Raw genomic sequence first — 18,767 nt, 5'->3', positions numbered from 1 at the left:
TGGTTAGACTAAAGGTTAAAAAAAAAAGAAAAAATTTAAAAATTACTATAATATAATCAACCACAGAGGTCCTGATTCTGCCTGCAACTAATAGATGGTGTAAAATCCTTCCAGGCACACTAATGCACAATCCTTAAAAAAATGACTGGCACGACAGATAAAAACGCCAATGATTATGATGGTCCTGTTTCACGCATAAAACGAGATGGAGATGCTATGGAATGCAGGAAGAACGCGCGAGCGCACTGCAGCTGTATCGTGACGCTTCGCCTACACGCGCTCACTTCTATGGTTCTTTTGAGTGTTTGTTAGTTTTTAAATAAACCACAGAACAGAGCGATCGGCGGTGCAGGAGATAAAAGATATTTTCAGCGAGTTAACAATCACAATGCTGCAAGCTGAGGGGCACCAGAGCTCAAAATGTTGAACAAAAACACGACCGTCTGCACGCATAGACACGCTTTTACACTGGAAAACGACGACACTATTAGTTAAAGCCATGCCAAGATGGACAGAAATGATCCGAGCTTTAATTTCCGACCCGTTTGCTGCTTTTCTGCTAATGCCCTTATGAGACGTGATTGGGAGCAGTAAAACTGAGGATTACGCTTTTCATTTCTCGCTGGAGATTTTACATTACATTACATTCAGGTTGCACGTTTGCATCTTCAGTTTGTCCGGTCGACATTTAGAAAAAGCAAAACACTAACAAAAAAAACCCCAAACAAGATTCAGTCGCGCAACTTTCGAGTACCGTGTCTGTGGTTTGTACTCACCTCTTTTTTTTTCCCCCTCGGCCTGAGGAATCCGCGATGTTTTGTTTATTTCACGCTCTCCATCGGACTGAGTGCGTCATGTCACCCAGACTTCCGCGTTCATAACGAAACCGAGGCGTGCGCATGCGCGGACCAGACCCTTAACGCAAAAGGGCTCTTACACTGGGCTTAAGTTGCCCCGATGTCTCATTCACACACAACTCCGAGTCTATCCAGTCTGCTCAATCACATTCTGATTGCCTCGACGTCTGTTCAGAGAGAGAGATCATTAAGAACTGTGGGTTTTACCCAGAATATTAACCAACTGGATTTAAAGCTCCCTCTCCCTGGACTTTAATACAATGTGGCCCAAAGCACTAATAGACAGGGTTTGCTGAAGTACATGTTACCCTTTATAGACGCTTCATTTTTAACCTTCCTTCACATACTTATTTAATGAACATAAAATAGGTATAATATATGGCTTATTATTTAAGCGTACAATATTGTTCAGACTACTTACTAAAGACATACAGCATTTTATTGTTGAATTGTCCTCCCACCAAGAGGACACTGTACCGGGAGGTTCAATTTTGGCATTTTTGCCATACATGTAGGCTTGTGATTGAGTTATTGAGATTTAAATTGATACCATTACATTTAAGGGACTACACGAAGAACTGTGAAATATAGGAAGTTCATAATTAACTTGTATCTTGCTGTTTTGCATCGTTGTACCAAACTGAAAATAATCACATGCCACATGGCATTGCTTTAAAAAAGCCCCGGTGGTCCCCAGACTCCACTTACTGCTTTATATAACTCAGACCAGGTGGATTGATAGGTTTATAAACTAGGCTTGTCCCATTATTAAGCAACAATTGCTAAGAACTGGTATTTCATGATTAGTGCCAGGCCATAGACACACCCAGTGATGCCTAATCTTGAAATGGTTGGTGTTCGTACATGCACAGTTAACCTGTTAAACAAGTTCTAGCTCAGAATGTTTTCTCAGAGATGAGCATTTTCCCTAAAGGAACAAGCTGTGCAACCCAAAACCTGACAGTGAGATCTTCAGTTTGTTATTTAGCTGCAAATCTACAAAAAAACAAAAAAAAAACAACACTGTCATTCTGTTAACACAAAACACATTTCCCTCTTTCAGTGAGTTGTGTAAATGGATTTTTCGTTCTTTCTTTCCAAACCGCAGTGTTTTTTTTCTTTCTACTGGGTTTTATGTAATATATCATAAATCACGAATAGCCAGCTCTGTAACCACAACCAAATTACTCAAAACTGCTGCCTATTACCTTCAAAACCATCTTCTGCCTGGTCCAGTGTAGTGTGATTCACACTGCATATTATTTGTTATAGACAGCCAGAGAGATATTTCAAGACTGTAAAAATAGAATATTCTTCTTTACTATGATTTTAAGTCTTGCTGAAGGGTAAACAGCTCAAAACAACAAACCACTTGCATTTCTTGTCAAAAAAAAAAATATGGGCTGGTGCTTGCTGGCAAACTCATCATGTTAGTTGTTTATCCTTTTTTGACATGATCAAATTTATAGGATTATTTCCCACCATGAAACAGTGGAACAGAAACAGTGTAATAATGAACAATGCTTTGTGTTGAATGTCTTTATAAAGGAGCAATTGTACAAACTGTGCTGAACAAAAACAGATGGAAAAAGTTTTTTGGAACATTTTAGCCACTCAAAGTACAGTCCAATTCTCTGTCTAACGCAGAAGAATGGAAAATATTCTGCAAATCATTCTTCTATCTGAAAATGATAAATAATCTAAAAGAAGTCTATGGGACGGTAGTTTATATGTAGGTGGACATGTACAGTCTAATTCCCATTTACAGCAATTTGGAAGAAATTGGGGCAAGCAAATGTAACAGAATATGTCTTACATTTACAACAGTTGTATAAACGCCTTGTTTAAGGGCCCAGCAGTGGCAGTGTTTAGATTTGAACTCACGACCTGCTGATCACAAGTCCAACATCTCACCACTTAGCTCCCACTTACCATGTCTTGCTGTCAGGGACCTGCAATAAAACTGTTCAACCAAAACTTACAAAAAAAAAAAAGAAAAAAAAAGGAAAAAAAAAAAAAAAAAAAAGTACTGTAATTCTGTATGTAAAATGCAAGACGATTTAATTTGTAAATATTTTTAATGAAGCGTTTGCTTAAAGAAGTATTTTATTTCCTAAGAGTAGCATAGCAAATGAGTAGGGGAAGAATCCAGCACATTTCCCTAGCTACAATAAAGAAGCAGAGTGGTTTAAAAAAAAATTAAATCAAACATGAATAGAAAGGATATTTTATCTTATTTATATTTCAGTTTATTAGTTTAATTTCCAAATAAATACTGAACAATTAACAACTGTTCATTGTAGTGCGCGATTAAAAAAACAAAACAACACAAAAAAAACTTCATGATGGCTACTCTGCTTTGTGTCAATGTCAGCCCAACCAAGCCCTTCACGAAATTATTAATATGCTACGTGGCCATACTGCATAGTAGTTTTACAGCTCCCAAAAATACTTCTGTTCAAAGTGAAACCCATGATAAATGCATCTTCTATATTATGTATTTGCAGTACCTGGTGTGGAATGCTGTAGGCTTATAAAGGACCAATTAATAAAATTATTAAAGGGAAAAAAAAAAAAAAAAGTGAAGTAATTATACCTAAAGTGCATCTTGCAAAAAGACTTGTCTCATGAAGCCATTTACATTTTAAGAAACAGAAATATATCATATTTCTAGACATACAACGATTTGTAGTGATTCTTCCACGCCAGGTTAAATTTTTTTTCCATCCTATATTTGTACACAAAGAAAAGTTAGAAAAAAAGAAGAAACTAATTCACATTGTTGCAAAGTATTAAAAAAACAAAAGAAAGAAAATGCAATTGCATTTAAATGCATTTAAGCAATTACTGTGATAAAAGCACACTGCTGGTTTAGTTCTTGTTCTTTTACATCATGCTTTCGTTTGCATATCATCTTCTCTCTTATTTAGTGCCGTCATATTTTGGGCAGCTTTGGTGCATTGATGATGGGATTGGACTTCTGTAGGAAGCGGCGTCCTGCACTTTTGTAGTCGTAAGTGCAGTTGTGGGCCTCTGCATAGCGGTGCGTGGAGCAGAAGTTGTTGCCACACCTTAAAAAAAGAAAGCGGAGAAGAGTATCATCAGGGGAGGTACAAGCTTTAAAATTATGTCAATTGAGAAAGTGCAGTGCATCTATAGGCTTTTAAATAAGAAAAAAAATCCAGAGCCTCTGGAAGATTCAGTAGGACAAATGTAGGACGGCTTCAGTGGGATAAATGTGGATTTATATTTGAATCCATACTACATTCATCCCACTGAATCCATACTACAATCAGAATAATAAACCAGAATAGATGAACCAGATCTAAGATCAGCACTGCTAGATCTCAGACTGAGACTGGTCTCTGCTTTGGAATCTTTTTACTAAAGAATAACTGTAACTAACTATCCATTCATTAATACTTTATAAATAAATAAAAAATAATAAAAATCTCACATCAGAACAAATACACCCCCCACAAATATTTATGCTTCCAAACAAATCACAAGAGCCCTTGAGGCCATCATACAAAACAGGAACAGAACACGACACGAGTCCCTACACAACATCTCAGCAAAATTGCTAATTTAAGATCTGGCAATGCTATTCTCGACCATGTCACATCTTCTAGAGAACGAGCTGATCTTTCATCTGAACTGTAGCTATGTGACGACACATTATAAAACTGCAACGCACCAACGGAAAGGCGGCTCAAACATGACCATAAGAAAGCGATACTAAAAGATAAGAGCTTAACTTTCTTCTGAAATGAGATTTCACGATATCGAGACTATTAGGGAAACGCCTTAGAAACATCAGACTACAGCTGAAATAAAAACGAACGTTATCGTTCGGGATCAAGAATCGGACTAGTTTTATAAATGTAAGCTTAGTCAGCACAGCATAAGGAATCGCACAAAGAATCTCCGAGGGTGAACTTGGACCCCATCAGCGTAACCCAGGTACCTGCATTCATAGCTGGTGGCTAGCCCGGTTTTCTTTCCGCATAGGAAGCAGTGTTTTGAAGTCTTCTTCTTTGAGCTTTGAGGGGCTTTCACAGGAGGGAGGTGATATGTCGGCGAGCCTAAACATTTGGACAAAGCAAAAAATGTTAGAAACGTCTATTAATAAAATCATACAGTAAGAGTTGAATAAGAGTACAGTAAGAGAATTGTGCCACCAAACGGTACACTGAAAGATGATAACTGTATCAAGGCTGCCCCGTGGTGCAAAGAAGCAGCGTTCACAGAAGCTATCCCCATGAAAACTGGCCATGATCTCTGAAAGGGAAAATAGCAATAGTCTCTCCAGTGTTAGTATATTGGGACAGTTCTTCTGAGAGCACACGTATGCGCAAGAAGACAGACAGTGTTTTGTATTTTGTTGCCCTGAACTAAATTTTACAAAGATTCCATGACTGGTTTTACATTTCTCAGATGAAGTGTGATCACTTTTCCCTCCCCAGTTGGTAGCAGTCATGTAAAAAAAGGAAAATTAGTTTGTAATTTGGTATAAAAAAAATAAAACATTACATATTCACACTATAATTACTACACATACATAGATAGAATCGGGGTGTAGAGCCTAGTGATTATATATTACACATCACTACGCTCTACACCCCTATTGTATCAATCATAGTATAAAGCCATTCATGCATTTCAATTTGGTTGAAGAAATTAATTCCTAAAAAACCTCGAGACACTGATGTGGCTGCCATCACTTGCATAAATTGAGAGCCGCTGGCTACGGGAGGAATCCTGCCATTCTCCTCATCCATACAGTTCTACACCCTATGCACTAAATCACGAGAATAAGCCACAATCCACACCCGAGTTCAAAATAAGCAGCTACTACATACATATTTAGAGTTCACTGCCATATTACAGACATCTTTGGAAATGCAGGCGCAAGTTATATGCCTGGAAAGTAAGGAACACGATAAAGGAACCTTGTGTGTGACGGAACAAGCAAAAGAAGCTCTTGTCCGGTCGCTGAGGCATGAGATTGGATTTTTAGTTGCTCTCTACAGCTATCAGTTCAGCTATCAGAGAGATCGGCATGTTGGGGACAGGATGCAGACACTAGGAGGGATCATTCTGGGAACATTTTAGAATATCACAAACACCAGCCAACAAATGTTTTGCATTCACACCCACACACATCCATTTCTTGCTGCCTTGAAGCTTTGCCATGGCGTGTATGCATATGGTATAAAACTGTATGCACATACTAGTTTATTTTAAAAAGAGGAACATGGCTTGTGTTTGTGTTATTGCATGCTTTCTATGAATAGTACTTCTATTGTCCATGCTACTGAACTGTGGCCCCACCCACAATGCTAGGCTCATAAAACATTTAAAAAGCACCTATAAAGCAGCACCATAATGCCATGCTGCCCTTTGGGTCATGAACACACACTCACCATCTTTCTGATGCATGACAGCCTTGGAAAGAAAGAAAGAAAGAAAGAAAGAAAGAAAGAAAGAAAGAAAGAAAGAAAGAAAGAAAGAAAGAAAGAAAGAAAGAAAGAAAGAAAGAAAGAAAGAAAGAAAGAAAGAAAGAAAGAAAGAAAGAAAGAAAGAAAGAAAGAAAGAAAGAAAGAAAGAAAGAAAGAAAGAAAGAAAGAAAGAAAGAAAGAAAGAAAGAAAGAAAGAAAGAAAGAAAGAAAGAAAGAAAGAAAAAAAGAAAGAAAGAAAAAAAGAAAGAAAGAAAAAAAGAAAGAAAAAAAGAAAAAAAACCCCTACATAGTAGTCCAGTCTTTTCTTAACACAGTTTGAAACATGGCTTTAACCCATACTGTCCTACACAATTTGCTACTTTACTAAAAACAACAATGAAAGGCTCTGTATTTTGACTTTGTTTATGCTATTTTTGGTTTAGGTCACCACAGATGTAATAAACTTCGATTAGATAAAGCCAGGCAGACGCTGGAATTTCAATGGCATTCATGTGGGACTTCATGCATTGCTTAAAAATAAGATAAATCTAGCTGTGATAAACCTAGCATTTCAAGGACTAGAACTGTCTAGCTTCAGTGACACTGTAGACTCATTCTTCAAAATACTGACGACAAAATATTAAACACAGCCAATACAGAAATACTAAAGTAAAGTCTGCAGCCAGGGAAACGCATGCAATTTAGTAGAGTTTGTGTTTGGAATATATTAAGGTGTTATAACATGGTTGACAGCATTAATGAAACAATTAAAAATATTCAAGTCTGTGAGAAAATGAAAGGGAAACTGCAGTTGTGGCATTTTTACACATGTCTACCATAAATGAGTCACAATGCTTATTTTGGTTACTCTTTTTCTAGAATACTAAAAATACTGAACATGTGGAAAGCACTAAAAAGCACACGGATGAGTCAGGCATAAATGTCGAAGTGGTAACTCTTGAATCAGGTGAAATATAGTTTAATATACATTAGTTAGCAAGCAATATGATCATCACTGGACAAAACTGTACCTAAAAATATGGCTTACAATGACAAATAAAAAAAAAAAATAATAATATCTTCTTTATACAAAACCAGTGTCACATCTGGAAGAAAGTCCAACCTTAAACTCAGCAGAAAACTCCTTCTTTCATTAGTGCCATTGTTTTATTAAAAAGGGATACTGAAATATGACCACGGTGGGCAGAGTTCTAGACTAAATTCATTGACTGAAACATATCACACAGCACTGAGTTATTGGAGAGGAGAAACTGGGGATGGAAGCTTCTGGAGGTAATTATGTGGCCCTGACATGTGGGTAATCAAGTGTTTTGTGAAAACTATCTCCAGAATGTAAAGCGTACAGACTCACCTATTCTCTTTATCAAAGTGGACGGTCCACTTGACGAGTCCAGGATGCCTGATGACTGCAACGACAGTGTTTAGTAAATCAGTTGAGTCCTCTTACCAGTTATAACTTAATCCATGCCCATTTACAGGAGAAAAGGAATAAATAGTCTAAGCATGCTTTCCAATGCATAGTGGTTCTGAGAGCCGCACACTCACTGTGTATGCTGCTCTGTGCAGGGGAACTATTCTCTGTAGCACATTCTCCTGTAGCAGATGGATGTTGGTTTGCAAGGGGACATTTGCACCACACAATCTGGCCAGATCACATGGCCTTGCTAGTTTTTCATCGCTGTTACCCACACAGCCTGACAGCTCTCTAGAAGTGTTGCTGGCCATGTTGGCAACGTCTTGTGCCTCGCTCTTGTATACCCTGTCAGGCCGTTTGCCTGGTGAGTCCACTCTGATGACATGGACAGGAGGGGTCTGTGGAGTCGAGCATGGAGTAAATGTAGGCCCTCGGTTAGAACCGAGAAATGGGCGAGACACCTCCCCGCTAAAATCTGTAAAAGGTTGAGGCACATGTGGAGGAGTGTGTCGTAAGTTCAGTGCAGCTCTGTCAGATTGCGACTGTAGCGTCTTAGTGCCTACTGACCATGAGCTAATGGATTCCGAGCCCACAACTCGGGAGAGCAGTGGAGTCGCAGTCATGGGTTCGTTTACAGCTCCTAAAGAGTCTAGACCTGCATCCGGCTGAGCAGAAACATCCAGACTCAGCGGCTCTGGCTGCAAGCTATTAAACAGAATGGATTTGGAACGCTCCATCATAACTCCTTCTTCTGGTAGTATTAGTCGGTCACTCTTTACCTCTGTCTCGTCTTCAGTTTCCAGACCAGACAGAACAGAGAGCGGTGGAAACAAACAGTCTGTTAAAGCCTTCGGCCCACCCACGTCCAGTCTCGAGACTTTAGGAGGTAGTGTGATGATCCTGGGGACGGGCTTATTCCATGGATCCTCCTCCTGTAGCATGTACTTGCTAGAAGTTGTCAGTGAAGAAATGGCTCTACCAGAGGAAGGACTTGGGTGAAAGGTGAAAGGTGGACCAGCTTCAGAGGAAGACTGTTGCTGATCACCAATTGGAGGTAGCTGTGTTGCAGGGGCATGGCCAATCTGAGGAAGGATACGGAGCATTCTGTGATTGCGAGCAGAGCCAAGTGAGCCACAGAAAGGGCGTGGACCACCAGGAGGCCTCACTCTCAACTTGGTAGACTTCTTGGGCTAAAACAGGCAACATGCAGAAAAAAAATAAAAGCAGAATTACAAAATTCTGAGAACAGAAAACACAGCCTCAATGGTGCAAAGCTAATGGGAAAAACATGAAGAACTGTTCCCTAGATATTACATTTCAGAAATAGTTGCATGAACTCTAACAAGTCAGCAGTCTCCCAGAGACTGTGCAGAGTAGTGTTAATTAAAGCACTGCACTAGTATGTTGAACTCGTTGTTATTGCTGGAATGATTATGAGAATTGCTCCACCAGTCAAGTGGAATCAATTCCAAACCTGTTTTAGCTACCATACTAATAAAATAAAATGTTCAGGACAAGTACGGTCTGGGATAAAAATAAATGGCCCCTTATTTTTCTATTTTTTTTTACCTTTGTACTTAAAAATCTATACACAGTCTTGCCTCCTTTACCTTTTTATTGAGGTTCATATTCTCCATCTTGGCTTTAAGTTGCTTCATCTTGTTCATAGTGATGGAGTTCTCCAGCGTTAGCTGCGCAGAAGAAACGCCAATGCCCTTCTCCTCTTCTTCAGTGTACACGTTGTGCATTGAACCATTCCTAAACCATAGACACAAACAAAACCAATAGAGCATTATTTAATGCACTCAAAGTGTTTATATTGAAGTCTGTTTAACAAAGAACAAAAAAATAAATAAATTCATTTACACCAGAGCAACTTTTAAGCCATTTTCAAAAAAAAAAAAAAAAAAAAAAAAAAAAAAAAAAAAAAAAAAAACACATTCATTTTCAGAAACCTTAGACACAAGCACGATCTAACTCACCTTTATTGAAATACAAAAAATGTATTTGGACTTATTTTACTTAAAAAAAAAAAAGGAAGCAAATAATATTTCATTTAGAACAAACCTTAGAGACTTTGACACAGGAGTCAGATTTCCGTCTCCACGGTCCACAACCCGGAAGACGTTGAGCTGGTCACCCTCTTTGTACACCAGAAAAGTGACCTGTTTATTAGACAGAGACTTTTCCCACACCTCATCCCTCTTTGAATCCAAGCAGTCAGAGGTATCCTTTACTGAACTTTCAATAGTCACTTAAAAAAAAGAAAAGAAAAGGAAAAAATAAAAAGAAAGAAAAAAAAATTTTTGTTCACTAACAAAGTTTTTGTAGATCATGTAGTAAAGGTAATGTTCACAACAACACTCAACGTCTAAACAAATCTTATGATTATCAGTTATTAGTATTAGTCAGTCACCTCGTTTGGTGTTGATAGGCCCACCCCTCATAGCAAGGACCAGCTTGAGTGTGCAACCTTCAGCAATGCTGGAATAACAGTAACCAACAGCACAGATTCTAATTAACCTTTATCACAGTTGAATTTCCTCTAATTTATAGTATAATCATTCAGCAGCTGTCGAGTTAACAGAAAAACCAGGTTTGTGTGTTAAACAATATATTGCCTGGGTGCTAAAATGTTCCCAATCAGAGAAAGAAAAATTACCTGTAGTCATTCAAACAATACTCATCATCAAGTTCCAAGCTGTTCCAGATTAAATGCTGCTGAGCAACAGGAATACCTGTTATAAACAAAGAAGAAATAAAGAGCCCATGTGAAGTGACCTAGTTGGCAAGATACAAACATTCACCTGTGGAAAGGAGGAATAGGGTGGATGACAAAATCTGACACAGGAATGTTATACTGTAGTACATTTTATGAGCCTACAGACAAACCAATTGCACTAAAAACCATACGAGAAAGAAAACATTCATCATTTTAATCTATATGTTTAACCAGGCAGCTCGAAATCTACTGGGGAGATAAATTGTCGTTAAAGAAAAATAAAAAACTGTCTTTGAAACCTTAAAGTCTCACCACTATTAAATGAGCATAAGCCCTGAAAGTGGGTGAAAGTGGCAAGGGTTAGGGTTAGACTTTAAGACTTTACAAAACTTCAATAAAACAGATAAACATTAAAGTGCCTTGCATGTATTGAAAACCCAGAGGAAACATGATTCAGTGCTGCCCCCAACTGTAAGCTGACTGCAACAAATCATCCCAGAGACACTTCATAAATGCATTAAAGTTCAGCAAAGACATTATGGCCTTCAGGCCTGACTCTGGATCACAATCTTACACCATATAATGACTAACAGCTGTTTGTGTCAAATTAGATTACTCTCTAGATAACCCACAGAGGGTTACATATATTTGACATATGGCTCTTGTTTCTTAAATCCTACATGTAAGAATGAGACAATAAAATAAGCTTCAGCAGTTTCCTTTCAGCATAAAGTCCATTGTAAAGTTGCCTAAGAACAGGTTCAGAAAACAAAACCCACATGACCGATAAAAGCCCCAATAATCAAACTGTTTATAAAAATAAAAAAATCTATTATTAATGAAGTCATTTTTTATTAAACCCACTGGAGAAATGAACACAGGGAAAGCACCTCGAGTGATCTGCAACAATGCGATGAAAGTTGCATAAATAATAAAGTGGCAACATGGCAGTTACCACCTTACAGCTCCATGGTCTGATCCAGAGCTCAAGTTAATGTATATGGAGAGTTTCTCATGTTCCTCCTGAATCTGTCTGGGTTTCTTCAGGTATTCTGTTTCCCTGCCATTTTCCAATATTTAAAACTAAATCATAACTGGCAGTCCAAAAAAACCATGGTTAATAAGCTAAACGATAATCTGGATAGACGGGTTATATTTAGTTGAAATGGGTACGGCTAAGGCATGTCTGATCATGCCCTTCAGCTCTTGTACACAATTTCATTGTACGGTATACTGACAACTGATTCCATTCCTCTGAATGTGTAAACAAGAATCCCATATATTTTTTACATGAAACAATTTATACACTATACCACCGAGTTTAAGGCAAACAATTGTATAGGGCAGGGGTGGCCAACCCGTGGCTCTCGCGCCGCATACGGCTCTTTGCCTGGTTTTATGCGGCTCTTACGTTCATATCGATGTTTGTGTTTATGTTGTTTTTTTTTTTATGTGCGTGTTCGCTTCGACTGAGTTCAATACGGTATTTTTAAAACTTAAATGATCTTGCCCCTACTGGGAAACTTTGCGGTATTTTCTTCTCACACATGCGCATTTGACGTAAATACCGTAATGAACTCAAGCGAAGCGAACACGCACATTAAAAAAAAACAAAAAACCACAAACTTCTATATGCAAATTGTTTACTTACATTTTAAGTAAACAATTTGTGTCAAGTTCGCTCTCAAAATGGCAGGGTAAAATGCACAGCAAAACGAAAATATGAAGATGAACACAGGAGGTTTTAACAGAGTGGAAGAGTTTATATTTTTTTGTTGAACGTAATGACAAGTCATTCTGCCTTATATCAGGCGTCATTAGCGCATTTCAAAGCTTTAAATCTTCAGCGCCACTTCAGCTCACTCCATACGAACATCGACCAGGAATTTCAAAAAGGGACTGAACTTCACAAACGCCATTGTAAATTATATTTTTGTTTGTGGACTTGGTTGAACTGAGAGTTTGTGTGTGAGACAGTGCACACAATGTTGAAAATAACTGGCCTGTGGTCTTAGAACTGTAGGAGTCAATTTCTGTCATTATCATGTTGGTGTGTGACATCTATAATAGATCTGGCTGAGCAGAGGGTTTGGGTGTGTGTGTGTAAGAGGAAGGGATGGGTGATGTTCGTATGTGTCCATGTGTATGATGTGGCTCTTTGCGGTAACACAGTAAAAAATGTGGCTCTTGGTATCTTGACTGGTTGGCCACCCCTGGTATAGGATGTCCTTGGGTTTGATAGAAATACATGTTCCCTTCACTTAAACTGGGAGACCCAAACTATTTTCAGCATGACAATATATCTGAAGTCAAAAAAGTTCAGTGAAGACATGGGTTGGAAAGGTAGATCCTGAATTGCCTACTACAGAGCTCTGACCTCAACCCTATTGAACACTTCTGTGATTGGAACGCTGACTGCACCCCAGGCCTCCTCACCCTACATCAGTACCTGATTATATATCATAATTTTAAAATTGAAAATGAGCAAGAGGAATCAGTGAAAATGTTAATTACTCCAAGGCATCGTCTAGTGGCGTCTAGCATTAGACTGCTGAGTGCTTTAAGTTGGGAAATTCTCTCTCACATTTGAGTTAGGTTTAGGGCTGCTACAACTGATCATGGGATCATGAGCATGGAAGCACCTTATATTAAACAGAACAAAGAAAACTGTACTTGCAAGTTATGCAAAGCGGAGCTCGTGTCTCACACCATTACACCACCTCCACCAGGCTATATTCCAGACATAAGGCAGGCTAGATTTATGGATTCAAATAGTTGTAGTCAAATTCTGACCTACCATCTGTGCTTCATCAGAACTAAAGATTCATCAGACTAGACTACACTATTTAGCCTTTAACTGTCCAGTTTTAGGTCTATGAATACTTTAACCACAGCTTTATGCTGTTGTAGACCACCTACTTCGAGGTTTAACATGCTGTGGATAGTAGTAGTGCCTATATGAAGATGCTTTACTGCTCACCATAATTGTACAGTTACTGTGGGGGGGTTTTCAGCAAAAAACAGTCTGGCCATTCTTCACCATCATCTCCCAACAACAAGGCTTTTCCATCTGCAGAACTGCTGCTAACTAAATGTTCATTCTTTGTTCTTTTGTCTCTTTGTTACACCAACAACCATGCCATGGGCAGCATCGCAGAGAGCACATTTTCACCCCTTTGCTGACAGTTGATGTGCACATTACCTGACATTTCTCATCAAAAAATACAATAGCTATATTTTTTCTTATTATTTCACAAGACTATTAAGCATAAGTGCTAAAAGTACACATACCTTCCAGTCTCTGAATCTTGGCTTTAACAGAAACAATTGTCTCAAAAGGGGAGACCTGCAGCTGGAAGCAGGTTCCTGCCAGAGTCTCTATGAACAGCTCCATGGTCTCATAGAAGGGCAATTTGTAGTTCACAACTCCTAGGTTATCATCGTTAAAAAACGGAGGCTCCCTTTTGTCAGCCATTTTCGAAGGGATGAAAGGTATTTTAGGAAGAAAATGGGATGAAGCCTGCCCAAGGTGGATGAGTGAGGGTTGTGATCTCACCACCGTCCCTGGGTATGCACATCCTGGGCCGAGGTCTACACTGTGGAAAAACAGACGCATGACACAAAGAGCTGTAAAAGGGCGTATAATATATATGTGTGCTCTTTCTCATTACTCCATATAAGACAGCGATTTAAACCTCAGTACAGCCTTACTCCAAATACAAAAAGGTCTAGAATGCCTTGAGGATTAAAAAAAGCTGTCCAAATTGTTAAGCAACAAGCTAAAATAAAGTTGCTCATACCGAGTACAAATTTTATTTACCACTGCAAAAAAAAGGAAAGAAAACAATCAGGATCTTATAATTAAAATGATCCACTGTATTGATTATACATTTGATGTTCATGTATTTCATGCCTGCTCTAATTTTAGAGTTAATCGCTTCAAACACTGAATAACAGCTAATAAAATAAATAAATAAAAAAAAACAATAAATAAACACTGTCCCTGTTACATTTGATTCTTAACTTTGATTGTATTTTCTTTCCCTAACAAAACTTGGTTACCTGAAAGTAGCCACAAAACAGTTCGGCAAAACAAACAAAGTACTATCGACATATGGGAAGTGAAATATTAGCCGGTGTCACTGTGATTAACAGTATTGAGAGTATACTTACAACTTTTGGCAGACGCCCTTATTAAGAGTGACTTACATTCATCTCATTCATACAACTTAGTCACTATGGGGCGAAGAGCCTTGCTCAAGAACCCAGGAATGCTAGCTTGGTGTGGCTGGGATTTGAACTCACGACCTTCAGATCCAAAGTCCAATGCCTTAACGACCAAACTAACACCGTTTATACCATCCCTCCTACCTGTACACGAACACCATTGACATCGGTGGCACTCAAATTCGCAATCTCACATTCCCAATTACATTGAAATGAAAACTTAGGAAACGTGATCTGCATTGAGAGACACCACTGAGTGATATACAATCATCTAAAAGTGATCACGTACAAATTTGCAGTGTTTGTCCTTCTCCTTTGGAACATGACACGAAAAAACTAAACTTCTGCTATAATTCGATTGTAGGAATTTAAACAGTAAGTAACAGACCTGTGATTATTAAAATATAATCAATGTTTTAATGTAAAGAACAGCTCCAGGGAATCAATAAGCCCCTCAGATATTTTATTTAATTCACCTACTTTATTAATTGATCATACATCTGAACGCTGTCTATGAACTAAAGTTTGAAAGAATAAACAGGAGGCTTCACGTCTCCTAAACCGTTCGCGTTATTCAGCGACAAGCACCATGCAGAGAGCTGAGCTTCCTGAGCAGTGACCAGATCCGACATTTCCACCAGGACCCACTAGATCACTCCGATCACCATTTTGTAAAGGACGTGATCTGGTGATGGAGGTGTTCATCGGCGATCACTGGCTCACTTTCTAGACGTACCCATGTAATGATTGGTGTTTGCGTGCTGGTACACAAGAACCCGATAAAAAGATAGCAGCATAAATTTTAAACAAAAACACACTATCTATCGCTCTATATTATATATATATATAAATGAATGAATGAATGCGAATAAATAACGACTAGGACGCGGCACAGTTAGCAACCCAGCTAAGTGTAGTGCATTTAGTAAGCTAGAAGGTTTTGCAGACAGAGCTAACAACAGGTACGGGATGATAATGATGCTAGCGGCTCTAATGCTAGTTAGCCTATTCGCCAGCTTTGGTTCCACACAATTGTCGTGCGAAATAATAATTATAACAACAACAATAATAATGATAATAATGATAAAATCAGCGGGTTTCAGTACCATTAATTCTTTAAGACATCTTCACCATTTCTCGGTCTGTCCCAGTGAACATGGTGGGAGTAGTCTATTGTGGCACCTTTGTTTGACTGACATGAGAGGAGCCGAATGGCTTTGCCGTACACTGGCTATTAAGCTTGCTCGGTCCAATAAGAACACGGCGGAGGCGGGACTACAGCGTGCTCGGTTGCGGTTCAATGAGTTTCCTCGACGTCTCCCGGATGTGAACTCTGGTTTCTAAGTAACGCAAGTGTACACACTGTGAAGGCTACGTCTCACGTACACGCTTATCATACGACACACACTGAGGAATACCTATACACTTATTAATTCAAACGATTTTCTGATCAACCAGTGTGTCAGCAGTGCAGTCCATACAATCTTGCAGGTACAGGAGACCAACTTGGGGCAATGTTCATATCAACTTTCACAATAGGAGTGTGATGATGATGAAAACCTTTTTTCTATTACTATTTTTTCAGTGATGACAGTGACATGGTGGTTGGGCTGGTTCTCTGCTGATCTCTTAGGACTTTTCACACACAACAATCAACATCCAGTGAGTGACAGTTCTATGGACAGAAACGCCTCGATGATGAGAAAGGTCAACAGAGAATGGCCAGACTTGTTCTAGCTGACAAAAAGGCTATAGTAACTCAGATATACACCCTGTACACTCTTGTGGTGAGCAGAAAAGCATTTTACACACTATCACCTTCAAAGTAGTCCCTTTGCATAGCAATACAGCTCTCCCAGGGTTCCTGCCTCTTCTGGAATATGTCCTGAGAGTCTTCTTTTCAAAGCATGTCAAGCACCTTTTGTGATTTGTGCTGGATCTCCGCAATGATGCCAAAACACTCGATTGAGCTGGATTTTCATCTTGGGGAAGAGGGCAAACATCTTGCACAAGTTGCCGAATGATTTAGACATTTTCGAGGGTTAAGCTCACTGAAAGTGTTCCTGATCTGTCATCATCTTTCAGTGAGGTTCTTTCGCTCTTGAAGAGTGTGCGCCACTTAAAACACCTCAAACGACTTGTTGCAGCATCACTATATGTCAAAAGTATGTGATGTTAAACGTCTCTTTGGTAGATTTACCCAGTTTCATGCAGCATTTCACATTTGCTTCTTGCTGCCCATGATGAAATAGCAGACATGGTAATGCTTATGGTCAGTATAGCACCATTGGTCTACAAACTTTAATACCACCTCATAGATTTTTCAGCATTGATGGTGCATTTTTAGATGTGAAACCTGCCTATTCCATAGGCAGTAATTCACTGCTATACCATCAGAAATGCAGGCTTTTAAAATGAGTGCTGATAACAAGCCAGATGGTCCCTCTCCTCTTTAGTCTGGAGGATGCAGTATCCATGGTTTCTAAAAAAGCGCTAAGAATGCTTTGAACCTTGAGGTAGCTGGGATAGAAAAGGACAAAGACCACATGGGGCTCCATATTTATCAAACAAAAACAAAGTCGAAGCTGCAATAAGCACAGACTCAGCAAATCTGGACATCTTAAAGCCAGAAAATAGTGTGGGCTGGTAGAGTGGTGTAACAGTGTGGGGAATGTTTTCTTGGTACAATTTTTGGACCCATTAATACCATTAAGTCATTTGTTGAATGCAGAATATTTAAGTATTGTTTATCATCAAGGGCACCAATTTAGGTGTTTTCTTATCTTTTAATGCCTTTGTAATTAGGGATACTGATTACTGGATGGATAATAATTATAAACTATTCATAGTAAATTTTGATGAACATAGCAAGTGTGATTTTAGTGCAAAGAATATACAACCCCATTCCAAAAAAGTTGGGTTTATGCTTAAGATAAAGGCAATGATCTGCAAATCTCATAAACCCATATTTTATTCACAACATAACATAGAAAACATGCACTTTATGTGGCTAGGACACTTAGTCCTTGCTCTGTGTTCTGCAGCTTTATGTTATTTAATGTAGTACCAGAGTTCTGGAGGAACGATGTCTCATTTCACTGAGTCAGCTATATATGGTAGAAATGACAATAAAAGCTTCTTGACTTGACAATGTTTACACTTTCAATGGAAAAAAAAGAAGGTAATTTTGAATTTGATGTCAGCAAGACAAAAAAGTTTGGACAGGGCCATGTTTACCACTGTGTAGCATCCCTTCTTCTTTATGTTTAAATTTTTTTTTGAAGAGTCTATATACAACCGGGAACAACCGTTGATGTAGGATACAAGATTCCAGCTGCTCAACAGTCCTGGGTTTTCTTTGTCATATTTATTGTTTCATTATGTGCCAAATGGTTTTCACCTGTGAAAGGTTTGGACTGCAGGCAGGATACAAGCACCAGGATTCTTCTGCATTTTATATGCCAGGCATATAAAACATGAAGGATATTTTGCTCTAAAACCAGTATATACATTTCAGCAGTTATGGTGCCCATTTCATAGGCACTAATTCAACCCCATACCATCACATTCATTCTGTCTCCTCTTAAGTCTGGAGGATGTAGCAACCATGACTTCCAAAAGGATTTTCAAAAGTTTTTTCTAGTTTTCTACTTTTGTCTCAGAGCAGACAGCAGCCTTTCTGAATCATAATCATGTGGCTTCTTTTTTGAATGCTAAAGCTTAAACCTGAATTTGTGGTTGACACAGGGAACTGTATTCACAGAGAGATTTCTGGAGGTGTTTCTAAGCCCATCCAGTGATTTCCCTTTACAGAATCAGGTCTGTTTTTACTTCAGTGCCACCTGACAAAAATCACAGGCATCTAATATTGATTTTCACCCTTTCCTTTAGCAAAGAGATTTTTCCAGATTCTTTTAATCTTTTCATATTATGTAATCTAGATGATGAGATATTCAAAGTCTTCACAACTTTAAGGGCAGGAATATCATTCTGAAATTGTTACCCATTTTGTAGAAGCAAATCGGTGAACCTCTGCCCATCTTTACTTCTGAGAGACTCTGCCTCGCTACTTTAAAAAAAAGAAA

The 18,767-nt window shown here is 38.6% G+C and overlaps 2 protein-coding genes and 2 long non-coding RNA genes across 5 annotated transcripts in view; 2 read left to right on the top strand and 2 right to left on the bottom strand.

Annotated features, from left to right (window-relative positions):
- The window catches only part of marchf8 (membrane-associated ring finger (C3HC4) 8), a 72,347-nt gene extending 71,458 nt beyond the window's left edge, over positions 1 to 889 (bottom strand). The window contains exon 1 of the mRNA XM_083539316.1: positions 777 to 889. The gene's annotated coding sequence lies outside the window, so the exon portion shown is untranslated. The remainder of the gene's footprint in view (positions 1 to 776) is intronic.
- Positions 890 to 2,916: 2,027 nt separating this feature from the next.
- Positions 2,917 to 15,914, bottom strand: zfand4 (zinc finger, AN1-type domain 4). 2 transcript variants are annotated; one of them, XM_083539287.1, is made up of 10 exons: positions 15,789 to 15,914; positions 13,747 to 14,051; positions 10,396 to 10,471; positions 10,150 to 10,217; positions 9,801 to 9,987; positions 9,344 to 9,491; positions 7,865 to 8,923; positions 7,671 to 7,725; positions 4,825 to 4,942; positions 2,917 to 3,928 (listed from the first exon to the last, which is right to left on the bottom strand). In XM_083539287.1, exons 2-10 carry the CDS (start codon positions 13,928 to 13,930, stop codon positions 3,793 to 3,795), a joined length of 2,031 nt encoding a protein of 676 aa, XP_083395413.1. In that variant the 5' UTR covers positions 13,931 to 14,051; positions 15,789 to 15,914; the 3' UTR covers positions 2,917 to 3,792. The 2 variants fall into 2 exon arrangements, with proteins under 2 accessions (XP_083395413.1, XP_083395414.1); XM_083539288.1 differs by lacking the exon at positions 15,789 to 15,914 and adding an exon at positions 14,629 to 14,781.
- On the top strand, positions 4,963 to 7,374 carry LOC310724894. The gene is made up of 2 exons (XR_014533195.1): positions 4,963 to 5,998; positions 6,567 to 7,374. It is a non-coding gene; the product is annotated as an uncharacterized lncRNA (long non-coding RNA).
- An 82-nt stretch (positions 15,915 to 15,996) lies between the features above and the next one.
- On the top strand, positions 15,997 to 18,767 carry LOC310724896. Its single transcript, XR_014533197.1, has 2 exons — positions 15,997 to 16,173; positions 16,268 to 18,767. It is a non-coding gene; the product is annotated as an uncharacterized lncRNA (long non-coding RNA).

This window comes from Silurus aristotelis (assembly GCF_946808225.1).
Source record: "Silurus aristotelis genome assembly, chromosome: 4".
In the NCBI taxonomy this organism is placed as follows: Eukaryota; Metazoa; Chordata; class Actinopteri; order Siluriformes; family Siluridae; genus Silurus; species Silurus aristotelis.
This window is presented reverse-complemented; position numbering and strand designations above follow the sequence as displayed.

What these genes read in the sequence shown, in the direction of transcription:
- zfand4 (XM_083539287.1), bottom strand. Translation starts at nt 13,930, where the DNA reads ATGGCTGACAAAAGGGAGCCTCCGTTTTTTAACGATGATAACCTAGGA. An exon ending in CAAGATTCAGAGACTGGAAG is followed by an intron (nt 10,472 to 13,746) that starts GTATGTGTACTT and finishes TGTTTATAACAG; the next exon opens with GTATTCCTGTTGCTCAGCAG. An exon ending in CCTGTGTCAAAGTCTCTAAG is followed by an intron (nt 9,492 to 9,800) that starts GTTTGTTCTAAA and finishes TCTATGGTTTAG; the next exon opens with GAATGGTTCAATGCACAACG.